Genomic DNA, 19,312 nt, shown 5'->3' with positions numbered 1-19,312 from the left:
CCGTGCTCGAACCGTGTGTAACCCGAGCGGATGGTCACCAAGGCCTGTTGGTCCAAATTAACAATTTACTGCCTCGCTATTTCTCAACACACACCGTGCTAAGCCAATGAAAGAAACACAAGAACGAGCTGGAACATTTAACAAAAGGGGATTTGTTTATAATAGGCAATAATCGGGAAAATCCTCTATTTCTCTTTGCCGACGACTCCACCCTCTGCCGTACCATCTGTCATCCCTCAGACCGGCAAGCAGCAGCTTCTTCGCTCACTGCAGATCTGGATAAAATCACAAACTGGTCCAACACGTGGAACATGTCTTTCAATCCAGAGAAATCTCACACTCTCACTATGTCTCTTCGAAAGGACCGTTTACAAACCCCCCCATCCACTTTCTCAACAATCCTCTGGAAGAAGTCTTTTCTTTCAAGCTTCTAGGTCTCACTATCTGCCATGACCTTTCCTGGGAAAGTCACATTTCCAACCTCGCCTCAAAAGCCAGTCGCCGACTGGGAATCCTCCGTCGTGCTAAGTCCTTCCTCGGCCCTCTTGAGCTCCTGACCACTTACAAAGCTTTTGTCCGTAGCCTGATGGAGTAAGCTGACCCCAATGATAATTGAGGTGACACCGGTCAACGAGCGTATTATGAGATTAAGGATTCGTCACTCCTTAGGTGTCATTTCCCTGGTCTCTGTTTATGCTCCGACTGAGGCGAGTGATCTCACCGTGAAGGATGCATTCTATGCCACACTCGAGTCTGTGGTTGATCAGTGCCACAGACGAGATACACTTCTAGTCTTGGGGGATTTCAATGCATCGACTGGAACTGATAGGGACGGTTATGAGGTGTGTGTTGGTCCCCATGGGTCAGGAACTATGAACCAGAATAGCACTAAGTTCCTTGACTTTGCAAGAAGTCATGGACTTAGGGTGGCTGGTTCATGGTTTCAGCGCCCACAAGCTCATCGCTGGACTTGGTATTCCAACGCTGGCGGTGTGGCAAAGGAGATTGACCATGTCCTCATTGACGGTCGTTGGAGGATGATCCAGAACTGCAGGGTCTACCGGAGTGCTCAGTTCCTCAATACTGACCACAGGCTTGTTGTAGCAACTCTAAAGCTGCACCTTAAATCCTGGAGAATGGTACCATCCCAGCCGAGGCTGGATGTTGCCAAGCTCAGGGATGAGAGAGAAGCTGAGGAGTTTGCGAACAGGCTGAGTGGACACTTGGGGGGTCTGGGTGCTTTGGGGGGTCCTGAAGAGTTGTGGAGCGCCTTCAAGACCACCGTCCTTGATGTTGCCGGTGGATGCCTTGGAGCTCACCGCAGGGCAAAGAAGAATTTTGTCTCTCAAGGGACACTGGATACCATTGACCAGAGTCGCAGGGCCAGGCTGAATGGCAGAGCTGAGCTGTTCAGGGAGCTGAGGCGTAAAACTGTACGTGCACTGAGGGTGGACAAGGAGGCCTATGTGCGAGGAATCTGTGAGGGGGTAGAGCATCACCTGTGGACAGGTGATTCTCGTCCCGCTTACAGGGGAATTCGCGCATTACGTTCATCCAAGCCCATCCCTCGGAGCACTACAGTTCGAGCAGAGAGTGGTAGGCTCTTGACAGAGGAGTCTGAAGTGAAGGCCCGCTGGGCCGGTTACTTTGAGCGGTTGTACCAGGCTGATCCCTAGCTGTCAAGTTGGACGTCAAGGGTGTTACAATCCCTGTTGCTGACCCTCAAATCAACTGTGGTCCACCTTCGCTTGTGGAAACACGGGCTGCGGTGAACCAGTTGAAACAGGGCAAAGCTCCAGGGATCTGTGGCATCCATGCCGAACTTCTCAAGGCTGGTGGAAATGCTGCACTCGTGTCGTTGCATGCAGTTTTGTGCTCTGCCTGGAACACAGGCATCATCCCAACTGACTGGAAGAGGGGCCTTGTTGTCCCTCTCTGGAAAGGGAAGGGTGATCGCCAAGACTGCAACAACTACCGAGGGGTGACGCTGCTCTCAGTGCCGGGCAAGGTCTTTGCTCGGATAATTCTCGATAGGGTTCGCCACCATCTGCTTGAGCACCAGCGTCCAGAGCAGTCAGGCTTTACACCAAAGAGGTCAACGATTGACCGTATCCTTGCACTTCGTGTCCTCACCGAACGCAGACGAGAGTTTCGGCAGGGGCTGCTTGCAGCCTATGTTGATCTCTGTAAAGCGTTCGATTCAGTGAATCGGGACGTCCTCTGGAGGATTCTTGGTCTTCGTGGGGTGCCACCAAAACTGATCGATCTGATGTCTGAACTCTACTCTGGTACTGAGAGTGCTGTGAAGTGTGGTGGTACCATCTCTGACTTATTTCCAGTTGTTACTGGAGTTCGTCAGGGATGTGTACTTGCCCCCACACTGTTCAGCACTTGTATGGACTGGATTCTAGGGAGGATGTCGGAGAGATCAAGTTGCGGTGCGTCATTTGGGAATGTCAAGATCTCGGACCTTGACTTTGCAGATGATGCAGTCATCTTTGCGGAGACTTTAGACATCCTCTTGGGGGGCCCTCGAGGTGCTGAATGAGGAGTCGGAGCTGTTGGGATTACGGGTTTCTTGGGTCAAAACTAAGATCCAGGCTTTCGGTGACATCTTGGATGCTGCTGTCCTGTCTGTGTCTGTTTGTGGTGAGGATGTTGAGGTCGTGGAGAGATTCACTTACCTTGGCAGTGATATTCATGTCTCTGCTGGCTGCGAGTCAGAGGTCAATAGACGTCTGGGTCGGTCCTGGGGAGTCATGGATTCACTGGATCATGGGGTGTGGCGCTGCCGGTACCTGTGCGGGAGGACGAAAGTCCGAGTCTTCAGGTCCTTGGTACTTCCAGTCTTGCTCTATGGGTGCGAGACTTGGACTCTGACCAAGGATCTGAGACGGAGACTTAATTCCTTTGGTACCAGGTCTCTTCGGAGAATCCTTGGCTATCGCTGGTCGGATTTTGTGTCCAACGAGCGGTTGCTGAGAGAGACTCGGATGAGATTTGTTACCTGCATAGTCCGTGAGCGTCAGTTGCGGCTGTATGGACATGTGGCTCGTTTTCCTGACTCTGATCCTGCTCACCAGATTCTCTCAGTGAGGGAGTCTCATGAGTGGAGGAGGCCAGTGGGTCGACCACGTGCCTCATGGTTGCAACAGGTTGACCATCATCTCAAGGAGATGGGGATGGGCCTGGCATCTGCCTGGGGGATAGCCAGACGGAGGCCCCTGGAGTACCGGCGGAAAGTGGATGCAGCGACGTGCTGTTCTGGCACATGCTCCCATACCTGACCTGACCTGATAGAGTACTGCTCTCCCCTCTGGGCTGGTGCTCCTGCCTCCCACCTTTCTCGGCTTCATGCTGTCGAAACCAGGGCATTTAAGATCATCGGCATCTCCCGCAATGAAGCTGAGTCTTTGGGCCTCTCACTCAATCACCGCAGGTTGGTCGTTGGTCTTTCTGTCTTCTACCGACTCCTCTCCAGCCTTGCCCCCCCTGCTCTCTCTGCGATTTGTCCCCACCACATTTCCACAGGGCGCTCAAGGTCCGCCAACAACCCCCTTCCGGTAAAACTACCAAAATCACGAATCACTGCTCATCTTCACTCTTTCATTCCTCTTTTTTCCCGCCTTTGGAATAAACTTCCTCACTCTATTCTTTCGCATTCTTCCCTCCAGGCTTTCAAAACAGCTGTTCACCACCACCTCTTATCTTCCCCCATCCAAATCCTCGATCTTTTCTACCCCCGATAATCCACCCAAGCCCACTTCCTTCATTTCTCCTGCTTTCCTTCCTGAAAGTCCCTGAAATGTCCATCTTCTCTTCGCCATGTTCCCCGTCCCATCCCCATCCCTCTCCCTTCCACAGTTCACCTAATGTGTCTGTTCCCCACTGTTTTGTCCCTTCCACTCCTGCCCCTCTTGTCTCATGCCTCCTTGCTGTGAGTTGTGTGTTCGCTCTCATACGAGCCTCGACCAAGGTATACAAAAAAAAAAAAAAGGGAGGCACAGAACAGAGTTACAACCGAATAAAAGCAATGCAACCAATTTACAATGAAAAACACAATCAATCCTACTGAAAGACGAGGCCCACACACACACACACACACACACACACACACACACACACACACACACACACACACACACACACACACACACACACACACACACACACACACACACACACACACACCCAAAAGAACTGGACCCCATGGGTCTATCTTGGTCAAGCCGGGCTGGGGTACCTGTCCGCTTTGAGCAGCCACACCGACTCCGAAACCACCACGGTGGGACCCGAAATCCACGGCCCACGAACGAGGCCGCTCAACCACGATCACCAGTGTCTCAGGCCGCTCCACGACAACCACAGACCGTGCCGCAATCCTCACGATCCCCCTCTCGCAAACGCTGGTCCAGACAACCACACTCCTCTTCTTTAGGAGGGAGGAGTTTCCCAGCCACTTGCCTCCTGATTGGACGGTGGGTTGTCAGGCGACTCGTGGCGGCCTCCTGATTGATTGGGGCACGCGTGTGGTGCTCGCCCTCCGCTCATTGGCTGGAGGAAACGCTCTCTGCCCCTCCTCGGAGCAGAGCTTTGAACCGAGGCGACTAAGGTCCCGCCCACATCCTCAGCCAAAAACACATGCATAATGGTGACCGGTCGAGTGCGGGAAGGTGGCGTTGTTGTCGTTGTTGTTAGTGGTGTAAAAATCCTAACGATAAAATAATTTCGCAGTGCACGTACACTTGATTCCCATTAGACAGAGGGGAAAGGGAGCTATCTATCCACATTTACTTAACGAAATAACTGAGCTACGGGGACCTGAATGTTGAGTGCTCATGGCTGCCAGATTCGTAACAATATGTAACCTCCAATTTTTGAGGTCTTTAAAAAAAAAAAGTATTTATTAATCGATATGAATAAATCCTGTTCTCCTGCTCTTGCTCACCCTCTCTCTGTTCTGTTCTCCCTCTTATTTACTCAAGGTCATCTGTCATCCACTTGTAAATCAGCAAACATTACCACTCTGCATAAAAATGTGCAAAAACAGATCCCTGCAACTACAGACCAATCAGCCTTCTTCCAATCATCAGTAAGGTCATGGAATCATTCATCACCTCCAACACCAAATCTTTCCTCTTCTCCAATGGTTTGATTTCCGACCAGCAATTTGGATTTAGATCAGGTCACTCAACCCTGGACATTCTCTTTCTGCTTTCCCCAACAATGGATGGAGGTCCTAAATTCCAAACATCAGATCAGAGCCATCTCCCTGGATATACCGCATGCTTCCGATACAGTCTCGCATCCCACACGGCTCACCAAACTGTCTTCTTATGGTATCCAGGCAATCTCCATTATGGCTTGCAGACTTTCTCTCCTGTCGAAGTCAACGTGTGGCTCTTAATGTAAATCTCTCATTTCCTCTTCCTGTCTAGGCTGGAGTTCCTCAAGGCAGTGTTCTTGGTCCTCTGTTTTTTCTGGTTTTCATCAATGATCTCTCAGACTCTGCAAAATCCTTTTTATCTCCTTGCTGATGACTCCACCCTCTGCCATACCATCTCCCATCCCTCTGATCAGCAAGCAGCAGCCTCTTCACTCTCTGCAGATCTAGATAAAATCTCAAGCTGGTCAAACACTTGGAACATGTCTTTCAGTCCTGACAAATCTCACACTAAGTCGGAGTTTGGAACCTCCCCCCCACCCCCATGCGGGACTACGTGGGCTCTTTCTCCGGCATTCGTGCCGTGAGATTCCCGCTGACATCACTCGTGCACCGAACCCAGCGCGGTTACCAAAATAGTTCCACACGGCGCACAAGGCTCACCACACCGGTCTCCCGTCTGAATCCGTTCGCGTTTCAACTCCCCACATGCACTCACGCACGCCATGACACTCACACCATATGCACGTTTCAACACACCCTCACCACTCATACTCTTTACCACACACACCGGGACAATCACGCTGGGGATGGGAGTCCGCACAAGGGATCCCAACGCCTCTACTCCCCCCAAGCTCCACGTGTACCCGTTCGCAGCACTCACCTGCTCCACCTCGTTCGGCTCGACCGGACCCACCTCGTCGCGATCTGCTTCAAGGGAGCATATTTCCTCCCTCCGTTCCTGAAGGAGGCCAGCCTGCTGCTCGCACCGGGTCACGATACATTCTCCAAACTCAACCCCATTTTCCCCTCTTAGCTCTACCTGTGTGTGCTCGTCTTTAGTTCCATAATCCTGCGTCTCCCTTTGTGTCTCTGCGACTTTTTCCGTCGTCCCCTCACGTACATTAATTTCTCCCCTTGTCTCCTTTATTATCCGCATCTCCGTCACCATTAATTTCTCTGTCACCTCCTTTAATTTTTTAATTCGTCCCCTCTTGTCTCAGTTTACACGTCTCCCCAATTATCGTCGTGGGGTCTCTCGTCCCGACCTTACCCGTCTCCATCGCGGGCCGGACACATTGCACACTCCGTGTCGGTTCGGTGTCTTCGCCACGTGGTGCCGCCATGATTCCTTTCATCCCGTCCAAGCCTGTCTGCAGGCCCAACCCCATGCTCTGCATTTCACCCCACTGTGTTTGCATATCACTCCTCATCTCTTCCATTTTGCCGTTCGTTGCTTGTAAATTGCCCCTCAGTGCCTGCATATTTCCATCCATTTTGTTTTCCAAATCTCCCTTCATCCCCTTCAGTATTTCTGCCAATCGGCCCCAATCAAATGACCCTGAGGCAGCCGATTCACCATGATGGCGTTCGGAACCAGCAGAAATCGGGGGGGGGGGGGGTGGGGACCTTGACGGAGGGGGGGGTTGTCATACGCCGCCCCTGCACCCCCTTCAGACTCTGAATTTGGTTGCGGGGAAAGTTTCTGCATGGGGGTGTCCTGCACAGTGGTTCTGTTCTGGGCCATAGGTTTGTCTACACTATTACCACTACTACTACTACTACTCACCTGCCTTAGCTCGTCTTGGCTCAACATGTTGCGTGCTGGAAATAATTTAAAAATGGCCGCAATTTGGGGGCACGGGGGGGGGGGGGTTCGCTCCGTACAGCCCTGATCCGATCCGCAAATTTCTCTACGGAGGCCGAGGGGCCGAATCCCACTCCTGACACCAATGTTACAGGGCCGGGTATCGGCGACGAGCATGACCACCAGATGGAGCAGTAGAGTCGGCTCCACCGATCACCCGGAATGTATAGGTCATCACCCCGGATAACTCCGGAGCCGACGGGTCCCTTATCGGACGGAAGTTCGCTAATATTTCGACCATGTAGGGTAGGCTCGATTGCCAATTTCAATTTACCTAAATACCCACGTCGTCCAACTACCGGGGAAATTCACCCTCGACGATGCTCGTACGGAACGAGACGCTGGCGTACTCGAACCGTGTGTGACTCGAGCGGACGATCACTGAGCTTTCGTCGGTCCAAATGTCCCTTTACGGTGGCAACAGCCTGGCTAATTCTCCAACACTCACCATGTTAACCCAATAAAAGAAAGGACGAGGATGATCCGATTCATTTAGCACATGGGTTTGTTTATAATAGGTGGGGAAGGAGGGGAGCACGTAAGAAGCAGAGTTATCAAGACTAATAGAAATTAAATGCAAATAATGTACAAGGCACTTAACAGTTGCTACTTATAGACAGGCACACACACACGCACACGCACACGCACACACACACACACACACGGACCCCAATGGTCTTTATTGAAGGCCTCCAGCTCGAGGACAGGGAGCTGGAGACCAGAGCCTGCGCTTGGACCTGTCCACCTCGTGTGGTCTTCGACGATCTGGCTCTTTGGGACTCGAACCTGCAGCAACGATGCCACTCCAATCACCAGGGATGGAGGAAAAGCATCAGATGCCAGGTGGACGAGAGAGACGACCGAGCACTGCCAAGCCGACCAGATCAGACGAGTCGATCTCCGGCACCTTGAACCCGATCGCTGCCAAGCCGACTAGACCAGACGAGTCGATCTCTGGCACTCAAACCCGATCGCCCAACCCTGACGCTCACGCTCTTTCCAAGGCCCTGGCGTTTCTTATATGGCATTTCTCCTGCAGGATGGGGTGTCCTGGGAAGGATCACTGTCTGAGACGTCTCACCTCCCATTGGTCCGGGGTTCGTGAGAAAGTCGATGTCTGAGACGTCTCACGCCTCCCATTGGTCCAGGGTTCGTGAGAAAGTCGGTGTCTGAGACGTCTCATGCCTCCCATTGGTCCGGGGTTCGTGGGAACGTCGGTGCCTGAGACATCTCACGCCTCCCATTGGTCAGGGGGAACATTCCATCTCTCTGGGGCGGAGTCGGAGCTCTGGTGGCCAAGGAAAGTCCGCTCACGTACGTGGTCAAACGCACGTAGACAATGTCGTCTGTGTGAGGAAGCGAGGTGAAGGCGTGTTGTTATCAGGGCTGTAAAAATCTTAACTATTAAAATAACGCACAGCGCACGTGCATTAATTCCTATTAGACAAGGGAAAAGGGACTGGCAACACGTACTTACCGATATAACTGATCTATAGGACCTGTATGTTGTGTGCTCATGGCTTCCAGATTCGCAACAAAGGTTGACTGGAGCACAGGGAGCGATACTCCCTCGCAGAATATTCAATTCCATGGAAAAGCCAGTCAAGATTATTAACTCAATGATCCCATTGAAAAGCTACAGTGGGTAAAGTGCCATCCCTCATCATGGAGTGGCCAAGCTGCAATGCTCTGCTGGGTCGTCAACGAGGTGCTTCGACTTTTTTGTGGTTGACACCAAAACGCCTCCTATTTTCAGTCTTCACGCGCTGACATGCCTCGGTCTTATCCAGAAGGGCCTCAACAGTCGCTTGCTGTTTGTCGAGGCTGTGACGTCAGTGGTTTCACCACAGCCTGACCTTACACTGGACAAAGCCAAGGCTGATTTTGCAGATTTGTTCACTGGCCTGGGGAAGTTAGACACACTGTACCACATTGAACTGGATCTGTCCATTCAGCCAGTCATCGAGACACCTCGTCGTGTCCCTCTCAGCCTACATGAGCGCTTGAAGGCCAAACTGCTTGACATGGAGGCACAGGGTATCATTTCCAAGATGGATGGACCAACGGACTGGGTGCATAATCTTGTCTTCGTTGAGAAGAAAGATAAATCGTTACGTTTGTGTCTCGACCTAAGGAATCTCAACAAGGCTATCAAGCATGAGCACCACCCCCTCCCTACACCAGATGAAGTCATGGGTCAGCTCGCCAGAAAGAAGGTCTTCAGTATATTTGACCAAAAGGACTCTTTCTGGCAGGTTCCATTAGATCAAGGGCGTGCCCTCAAGTCCACTTTTAATTCTATTCTTGGGTCGTCATTTTAACTGTCTTCCGTTTGGTGTGACATCAGTCAGTGAAGTTCTCCAAGAGAGGAATGAGAGCACATTTGGAGACATTTATGGGGTCTTCTGCATCGCAGATGACATGATTCTTGCTGCAACCACCCCTACTGAGCACGACACCATCGCATGCAAGGTACTGGACCGTGCTCAAGAGAAGAACATCAAATTCAACCCAAACAAGATCCAGTAGAAGGTTGCAGCGGTAAAATACATGGGTCATGTCCTCACCTCTGCCAGTGTTCGCCCGGATGAAGACAAGGTGCAAGCCGTGTTAGAACTGCCAACTCCTCAGTCACATCTGGAGCTGCAGCGAGTTCTGGGTTTGGTAAATTACCTCGGTCGGTTCATACCCAACATGTCGACCATCACAACACCATTGAATCAGTTGCTAAAGAGAGATGCAGCCTGGGAATGGCATGGAGAGCATGATGTAGCATACCAGCTGTTAAAATCCTCAATTGCCAATCACCCAGTTTTGAAGTTCTTTGACACCACATAGCTAGCAGTCCTTCAAACTGATGCATCTTCAGCTGGGTTAGGTGCATGCTTGCTGCAGGATGGGCATCCTGCAGCATATGCCTCTCGGTCTCTAACACCTGCCGAACAGAACTACGCCCAGAGAGAGAAGGAGCTTCTTGGAATCGTATTCAGGACAGAGTGTTTACATCAGTACGTCTACGGGTTTGACAGGACCGTGCGCACCGACCACAAGCCACAGGTGGCTATCGTCAAGAAGCCACTGCACCTGTTCTCACCTAGACTTCCGCTCATGATGTTTCACCTTCTCTGATACACTGTGTCAGTGCAGTATGTCCCAGGAAAGTATATATACATCGCAGACACTCTCCAGAGCGCCATCGAGCTTGCCACTACACGATCAGACAGGGAAGATGACATACACCTTTACGTACATCAATTGGTCACTGAGCTTCAAGTCAGCACTGGCAGAATGAAGGTACTGCAACGTGAGATATCACGAGATTTAGCGCTTCAATAGCTCAGCACTACCATCACACAAGGCTGGCCTGCACATAAAGCCAGTGTGTCTCTGATTGTGAAACTGTTCTGGTCTATTCGGGAGAACATCCATCAGTCTGAAGGTTTCCTGTTCTGTGGCGAGCGGATCATCGTTCCAGCCACAATGCAACAAGACATGCTGGCTCGAATGCACGAAGGGCATCTCGGAGCAGGAAAGTGCAAGGTGTGAGCTCGACCCATTTTGTACTGGCCAGGTATGTCAAAAGACATATAATCACGTGTTGCTGAGTGTGGGGTATGTGCCAGATTTCGGCCTGCCAATCAGAGAGAGAGAGAGCCACTCATCCCACACAGCGTCCCTGATCGCCCATGGCAGAAGCTGGGTGCCGATATATTTCACTTCGGTGGAAAAGATTATCTCATCCTGGTGGACTACTTCTCAATTTCCTGAGGTGTCACAGCTAAATGGGCTTACGGTTACCGCAGTCATCTCAGCAATGAAAGCAAACTTTTCCTGCCATGGTGTACCGGAAGAGGTATTCGCCGACAATGTTCCCTTTGGTAGTGCAGAAATTAAGGACTTTGGACACGAATGGGGAAAAATGTTCACAACCTCGTCCCCAACATGTCCACAATCCAACGGTCAAGCTGAGCGTGCGATTCAGACAATGAAACAGGCTTTGCGAAAGGCACATGAAGCCGTTACCGACATTCAACTCGCAATGCTTGCCTGCCGCAACTCTCCTATTAGCAGAACGACACTCTCTCCAGCTCAACTCTTGATGAACAGGAGGCTAAGGGATAAATTACCTGTTTACAGTAAAAGCCTCTAGCCAGGTGTCATATCAGATGCTTGTCAGCAGCTCCGGGACCATCAGAGGCAGTACACCAAATTCTATGAGAGAGGGGTGAAACCTCTTATGGAGCTCTAAGTAGGTGATGCTGCCCACGTCAAGACCAAACAGGGTTGGGTCCCTGTGGTCGTATCTAGCAAACTTTCCTCACCAAGGTCGTACCGAGTTACCACGGCCAACGGTAGATCCTACCGCCGCAACAGGCGACACCTGCGGAAATCTCCATCTGAGCCAATGACCATTCGCCCACTTCTGGACGTTGGAGAATTCAACATTCCTCTCGAGGAAGTTCGTAGCACCGTGGACATGGCACCAACACCACCTTCAAGTGCTGAGAACTCCCAATTTCCTCAACCTCTGAGCCGCAGATCACAGCATGCTCGGGCCTAGCCTCAAAGGCTGACTGCGTTCTATCATCATCATAAGGCCAAAAAAAAAAAAAAATGTTGCATTGGCGTAACCCGCCCGACCCTAAAAATTCCGCCGACCCTACGTTTTTTTTTTTTGTTTTTTTGCTATCGAAAAATTTTGCCGACCCTATTTTATTGCTATTTTTGTTGTTTTGCTATCGTTTTCAAGTATCTTGTTGATTGCGATTGCGATCGCGATCGCAAAAACCCGGAAGTGTTTCGGACAGAACCCGCCGACAAAAAGGGTGGTACTCGAGCCGGGGGAGATTTTGGGAGGGATTTATTAGGAAAAAAAAAAAAAAAGATCCCGACCGACCTACCCTATTTTTCAGTGACCCGTTACGCCAATGCAACATTTTTTTTTTTTGGCCTAAGCCTGGTGTTGGTTAGTGGTTCGGGTGGTGGCTTGGGATTCTAGGGTCCTGAGTTCAAGCCCCGTTGGCCGCTGAATTAATACACCAGGAGGTTGACTCAGCCTGTCATCCTTCTGAGGTCAGCAAAATGAGTACCAGTGCACTGGGAAGGGGGACACTGCATCAGCGGCATAGCTGCGTCCCAACCAATGATGCAACCAGCAGCCACAGGCTGCACTCGATAATAGAGAGACATCATCATCATCGTACAGCGTGGCTTTTGAGTATTCGTTCGCTGGTTATAGTTTGTTTTTGCGATTTTTATGGAATATAAACCTGCTTTTGCTATCGTCGCTCTTTCCATTCTGAAAGGGGAGATGTAATGATGTGTATATATATATATATATATATATATATATATGTTCGATGGATGTTTAAGATGCTGAAGGGTACAGACAACTTATGCGGACAAGTTTTGGCACAGTGATGGGACGTGACGGCCTCGGGGTAAAGATGCCAATTGGTAGTGAGGCGTTTTGAGTAGTTGATGACTGGTCTCCCTGGAAAGATTTGGCAGTTTAAACCGTTGACAAGTTTTAAAAAATGGAATTTGACATATTTAAACTTTACAGATCGGAGTACAGGAGTGTGTTCTTTTAGAAAGCGACTTTCTCGATTGAAAGCCCGAAAAACGGAACGGAATGCCCGGCACCAGGCTTAACATTGTGGTGTCCATGGCAACGATGTGGTTCCGGTAGTCGTTCTCAGTTTTACTCGATGTTTTTTTGTGACAACTTCTCTAAACTAATGTATTGTTTAAGTAGCGGCTCCATAGTACGAGGAAAATAAATGTGGTGAGGAGGAGACGTGTGTTTGTGTGTTTGTGTGTGTGTGTTTGGTTTGGTCGCATGTTAAACTAGAAGGACACATCTCCTGACCTCTGCCACACAATTCTTGATCCAGCAGAACATATCTGGCCCAATAATACTTTGAACCATCCTGCTGGATATTGTTTTTTTAACTCAATCTCTGTGGTGAAGAATCACTTCAACAAAAATGATCTTCACCATCATTTAATAAATTCACCCTTGTCACACACACACACACACACACACACACACACACACACACACACACACACACACACACACACACACACACACACACACACACACACACACACACACACACACACACACACACACACACACCCCAACCTGCTCATCAAATTTCATCTGAATCCGTCCGACTTTGAGATCCTCAACACAGACTGTTGTGGAAACGTACTGTAAGTATCACCTTCCTTCGTTCGTGGAGGTAAAAATGGGAAAAAAAAACTGATTAGTAAATCCTGATTATTTTTTCTTTCCTCTTTTAGCTTTACATGGAGGAGTGTCTTCACATATATACATATTTAGGGTTAAAATAACATTTTCCTACCATGGGTCACCACCACCCCACTGCGCACTCTATGTCATTTTGCCTACTCCCAGTGCAGGTGTTTTCCGTCCTACCACCTTTTCGCTCAATGTTGGCAACTCTAACCAGACTTCATGTAACATTCATTAAGGAGTTTCTGTGGTTTGATGTGAGGAAGGTGATGGTTACCAAAGTGTGATGCATGTGGTGTGGCATTGCCCCACAGGTTGTGTCGTGCCGTCTCCCTGGTGCTTGGAGGAACCAGTTTGGATCGGACCTGTGGCTCTGGGCCCCGGGTGAAGGTTTCTCCACGAACTCACCGACCTCTCTCCGCGAGGAGTTCCACTCGGCCGTAGCAACTCACCCGGGGACCGGCGGGTCTGTCTCCAGGATCTCCCTTCAGCTTCTCTGTGGACTGGTACTCAGGGATGATTGGTTGGTTGAGTGGTGGGTGGATGATCTGAGCACCATTTTGGTTCCAGCCATTATAAAATATTCCATTGGTCTCATCTACTTATTTTGTTGTTTGGTGGATCATGCTGCCCAATTGAGAAAATGGAATTGATAAGATCAGAGTAGTAACATCCAGTACCATGTGTTCCTCAAAATCCTTTTCTCTGGAGTTAGACAGACTGAACTGTTCTTTTCCTGACAATACTCTACATTCCTTTCTCACCAACCATCGTGCTCAACTCTCCATCCACCCCCACCTTGGTGAAATCCCTCCTCACACAATCTTCCCATCGTAGCTGTGGTCTACCTTTTTTTTTTTCCTACCTCACTCCCTCAACCTATCCGCTCTCTTTGCCATTCTCTCTTTCTCCCCATCAGCATCATGTGACCAGTCCACCACAGCCAGCTCTTTACCAATCCACCCGTCGAGCATATTTACACACAAATCCTCCCTTTTCTCACTCTTTTTAAGCTCATCTTTTCTTCTATTGCTCAAGCACTATTGTGCTCTTCTATTGTCTATTGTGTCTATTGAGGGGATTGTGCTATTGTGTCTATTGTGTCTATTGAGGGGATTGTGCTATTGTGTCTATTGTGCGCTTCCTACTTCGGTCTATTCTAACGATTTTCCCATTAAAAGAATCTGTCGCTGTTCTTCCTCTCGTGGAACAATCTATTTCCCCTCTAACGTGGTGTTCCATTTATGTGCTGCCTGATCCACATTACCTCTGTCAATGAGGATTGAGAGAATAAAGGGGGAGAGGGGGGTTAACATGTGGTTATATTTAATTATGGGAGTTGGGAGGTTTGGATTGGTGAGGGGGAGGGGGGGTGGAGGGTGCACATCATCTCTAACATGGATTTGTGATTGAACTAATTTATTTTGTGAGTGGCACATTCGACATCTGCTGCACCCAGCGATCCACCTTTAGTATAATTGACATTCGACTTGCAATGGAAAGGTACTTTGGGGTCGTCGAGTCCCAATCTCCATGCATCCATTTGCCCCTGGAAATTGTTGCACATTCTCATGAGGGGGAGCTTGGACGTGACTTTGGGGGAAACCATTGGATTGCTCGAGGCATCGGTGTTCAAATTTGACTGAGATCTTTGGTTTTCGACCAGTGACCCGTTTATCAACCGGAAAATCAAGTGGGTTCATGATCCCGTGCTGGGTGACCGTGGTCTCAACTCGTTCAACGATCTATTTTCATGTGAGGGTACTTCAAATACCTTATGCACGTCTCGATGGTGTTTTGTGGACCTTTGTGTTCATATCATTGGTTTAAACTTTTGAAATAGTTGTTTTTTATTTATTTATTTATTTCTTCTTCTGATCTGAAACTTATTCCAAAACCCTGTATTTGTTTGATTGTTCCCTGTCTGGCTCTTCAGATATTTTGTGAATTAAACGGCTTTGATTTTTCAGAATTGTGAAAATTTTATGAAACCACATAATCTTTAAGGAAGATTGACTTTGTTTATTGAGATGCAAGATTTTGATTTCAGCACAAAGCACAACTTTATTATTGTGAACAAAGCATGTTCTCAATCAGGTACATGGGAGTGGGATGGAGGAAACACCATGTTTCTCAGCTGAGGTCAACGTTGTTGACCACAATTATGTGTTGTATGTTGTTTAACACAATGAAGATGAGACTGAGAACTTGCTTGTGAGCATGATGCAGATGATGCTCAGGAGCTTTTCACACCCACTCACTGCTTCGGGTGACAAACCGCCATTCCTCTTCTCCACCTCTTTGAGGATTGTTTCGCCCAGAAACTGTGGTACAAAGATCATTGAGTATTGTCAGGAAGTGAATGTTTGATTTCGTTTCTGCTGCAGCGAACATTACGCTTCTCAACAATACACAATGTTATGCATTGTCTCGTTTGTGGTGCAAATACAAGCTTTCATAACGAGTTTCGTGCTGTGTAACGTGAAATCTCCAAAACGTACCTTGAAGTACTGTGGGTTGGTAACACCATGCTTTATTGCAAGATCACTCAATGGAACGAATTTATTGGAGAGCCTTTCGTGATCTTGTACATGCTCGACGGCGTAGTTGACAGCCAGCATGATTCGCTCCACGTGCCAGCGGGCGTCTGCGGAGCCTGCCAGCGCCTCAACTGAGTCCAAATTCTTCATCTTGGGGAAGAACGGCTTTGCTCCCGGATAGGTTTTGAAGAACCTGGATGATGATCATGGCGGTAATCAACCAAATGATCATTACACGTATTCAGCTTTACATTGAACGCCCATCCAACTTTCATGCAGAATCTACAAGCCGAGGAAAAGCCCAAGTCTGAGGCCAACATGCAATTGCTATTTGTTGACAATTTTTAAATCTTGAGACGGGCAAATACTTACGTATCCAAGATCTGGAGACCAGCGTTTTCAAAGTCCTCCATCACAACCTTCCAGCTGGCAGAGATGGCAGCACGCTCTGCCTCTGTGGTTCGTTTCACCGTTCCTTTCTCCTGCACAGACATGATGATTGCTCCTTGTGTTGGTTCTCCAAAGGTAAGAACGGAGCTCAGGGTTTAACTCCTTTTTTTCCTGAAGGGACAAGCGGACTCGTTTTTATAGCTTTCAGACTCTTTTTCGCAAGTTTCGAATTGTCTCAAATGCAGCAAAAAACATTTCCCTATAAATATTGACAGAACTAATGGAAAAGTTTGCAATAGCTGTCGATGTGGCAATTGTGAGCTGGATAGGCGAGGTCTTGTCGGCAGAGCTCATGGTTGACCTCTTGGAGAGTTGCATCCCGTAGTGATCTCCAATCGTTACTGTGCCTTGGGGAACAACACTTCTACACTCAGTGTGTCTCCTCCATAACTCCAAAAGCATGAAACCGAGCAGCCCGAAACTTTCCAAGCATACTAAGAACACTGCGAGGAAGTGCATGACAAAGTTGGGTGTTTGCGTTAATTATCTTCAAAAGGGGTGTTTAATGGCCTGATTTAATTGTAGTCTTTATCAGGCGATCCTCGGCCACCTCACTCTATATGGGGTCTTAAGGTGTTTTCTGGGTCACCTCGCTGAGGTCTGAAGGTGCCAGGTTTTTTGGCCTGCTCAACCATGCCTTGACTTAACGGGCCGCAACAATTTTTTTTAATGTTAGTCTTGTTTTTCATTTTCTTCTCATCGAATGGCTGTTACAACCTGGCTCCTTGGTAAAGGACTCGGGGTACAGCCTATTGCTCCGGGGGTCCTAATTGCCGTGCTCGGGAGACCAATCTGCTCCCCGTGTGCGGGTTGCACCATATAAGCAGAAGGATATGACCGAGTGAAGGTACCACGTAAATGCTGATGCAAATTTACACCCTCCTCCCCCCACCCCCAAACTGTTCAATGCTATGCAAATTCAAAACAGCGGAATGAATGTAAATCCTTTACTCAGAATAATGAAAACACAGGGTACAACTACTATGCAGAAGATAAATCATATTGATAAGAAATCCTGCTGATATGTGGTGGTAACCATTAAGTAATTAAAGGGCAGACAGGCACCACGACAATTAAATGGCCCACCACTTATCTAATTATCCAAAATCCCACTTATCCAAAATGTATGTATCACTTATCCAAAAATCCCAAGAGAGAGGGGGGTGGGGAAGTAAAAATAACAAATGAATATTTGCCAAGATAGAAATAAAATGTGTAGAATAAAAATGAAGGGGGGGGGAATTTCGAGTTGACGTTACAGCGGCTTCTCCCCAGCCACAGGCCACAGGGATGACACTTCACGACCACCCTTCTCTTTCTCTCTCTGGATGTGTTCTCAAACTTCACCAACGAACGAACATGAGCAATTCCTGCAACACCTTGAAGCTGCACGTTGCTGCAGATAATTCTCAGGAGGAGCAAACACTTCTGCTCCCTCTCCCTTTTTGACACGATGCCACATGCACCAAGAGGCTGTCCTCAACACAGATGGTCCCTCCAACAAGCATCCCTCTGAGGGATCACTCAAATCCTCAGAGCTCTCCCAGGCCAAGTTTCTCATCATAAGCCTGACTGCGTGTACTGCGTTCGTTCCTGCCTCTTACATCTATCTCGACTCGCCCTCCCTCTTTTCTACACGATGCCGCATGCACCGTCGTAGTTCTTTGCCTTTGAAATTATGTAGAGCCCTCGAGGGAGGGAGAAGGACGATAAGGAAGATCTTTTAAACAAAAGAATAGAATAAAATTGTAAGGAGAGAAAGGAGCTGTTCTGGTTGCACAGCCAACCCAGCATTTCACATGAGGTGCACCCTAACGGTCTCACCTTCTCATCATTGCAAGCCTTGTACCATGAGTGCACCACCAATGAACAATAAACCCCATGAGTGTAACACTGTTCATCATCGTTACAAATTGCTGGATATATTGCAATGCTTATAAACGCCAGGAGACGCCGGCGTTCGTGGCTTTATTTCATTTCCGCCCATATGATAACCTCGACAATCTCTTCAATGAAACCGAATTACAAAATTTGAATTCAGCAGCAGTTCCGACACTAAAAAACGTATTCATTTGTCCAATTCGAACGTTGCTTGGGCGTTTCCGGGTGGCCAGTTTTTTTTTCCGGTGGTAATAATCGCTTGCCAAGCCAGGCGTTCCGTTGGAGTGCTTGCTTTGAGTGCTTGAGCAAGTTGGCGAGCGCTCACCAAGCTGCTTGATTGTTTGTTTCAAAGCCACCAGAAGTTGGAGCCGTCGCTTCGCTGATGGAAATACCAATATTTGTGTCATTGCTTAAAAAAACATAAATAATGGATAAAAAATTTACTTTCACCCTTTAAAAATCGTGCAAATAAATTATTGAAATATCAGCTGCTTTTCGTGTGCTGTTCACATTGGTGTTGCATTTAGAACGACCTGCTTTGTGGTGCTTTAAAAGACGTTGTATCAGCATTTTCTGAATCTCGATATGAGAAACGGGATTGAATGAGATTCCCATGAGAAAGAACAAGAATATGGAGGATGAGATTTTCTGCCTGGTTTTATAAAAAAAGAACACGGTTAAAGAAAAAACACTGTTTGGGCACATTTTGTCATCCCGGTAATGCCCTGGTACACTTCCTATGCTGCCTCCCTTTCATGATACCACCCCTTCCTTTTCCCTCCCTCACGATACCACCCCTTCCCTTTCCCCTCCCTCACGATACCACCCCTTACTTTTCCCCTCCCTCACGATACCACCCCTTCCTTTTCCCCTCCCTCACGATACCACCCCTTCCTTTTCCCCTCCCTCACGATACCACCCCTTCCTTTTCCCCTCCCTCACGATACCACCCCTTCCTTTTCCCCTCCCTCACGATACCACCCCTTCCCTTTCCCCTCCCTCACAATGCCACACCTTCCGCTCCCTCACAATGCCACCCCTTCCCTTTCCCCTCCCTCACGATGCCACACCTCCCCTCCCCCTCATGATGCCAACCCACCCCCGCAAACCTCTCCCCCCGCTGCAAACCTTCCCCCCCACAAACA

The 19,312-nt window shown here is 48.7% G+C and overlaps 1 protein-coding gene across 1 annotated transcript; it reads right to left on the bottom strand.

Annotated features, from left to right (window-relative positions):
- Positions 1–15,303: 15,303 nt before the first annotated feature.
- LOC147010099 (globin-like) lies at positions 15,304–16,406 on the bottom strand. The gene is made up of 3 exons (XM_085863397.1): positions 16,209–16,406; positions 15,798–16,029; positions 15,304–15,620 (listed from the first exon to the last, which is right to left on the bottom strand). The coding sequence occupies exons 1-3, from the start codon at positions 16,328–16,330 to the stop codon at positions 15,477–15,479; spliced, it is 498 nt and encodes a 165-aa protein (XP_085719523.1). The 5' UTR covers positions 16,331–16,406; the 3' UTR covers positions 15,304–15,476.
- Positions 16,407–19,312: the final 2,906 nt, after the last annotated feature.

The sequence above is a fragment of the Eptatretus burgeri genome, chromosome 17 (genome assembly GCF_056783735.1).
Source record: "Eptatretus burgeri isolate ZD-2024b chromosome 17, Ebu_testis_v1, whole genome shotgun sequence".
Taxonomy (NCBI): domain Eukaryota; kingdom Metazoa; phylum Chordata; class Myxini; order Myxiniformes; family Myxinidae; genus Eptatretus; species Eptatretus burgeri.
The sequence above is the reverse complement of the archived record's forward strand: the minus strand, read 5'-3'. Positions and strand labels throughout refer to the sequence as shown.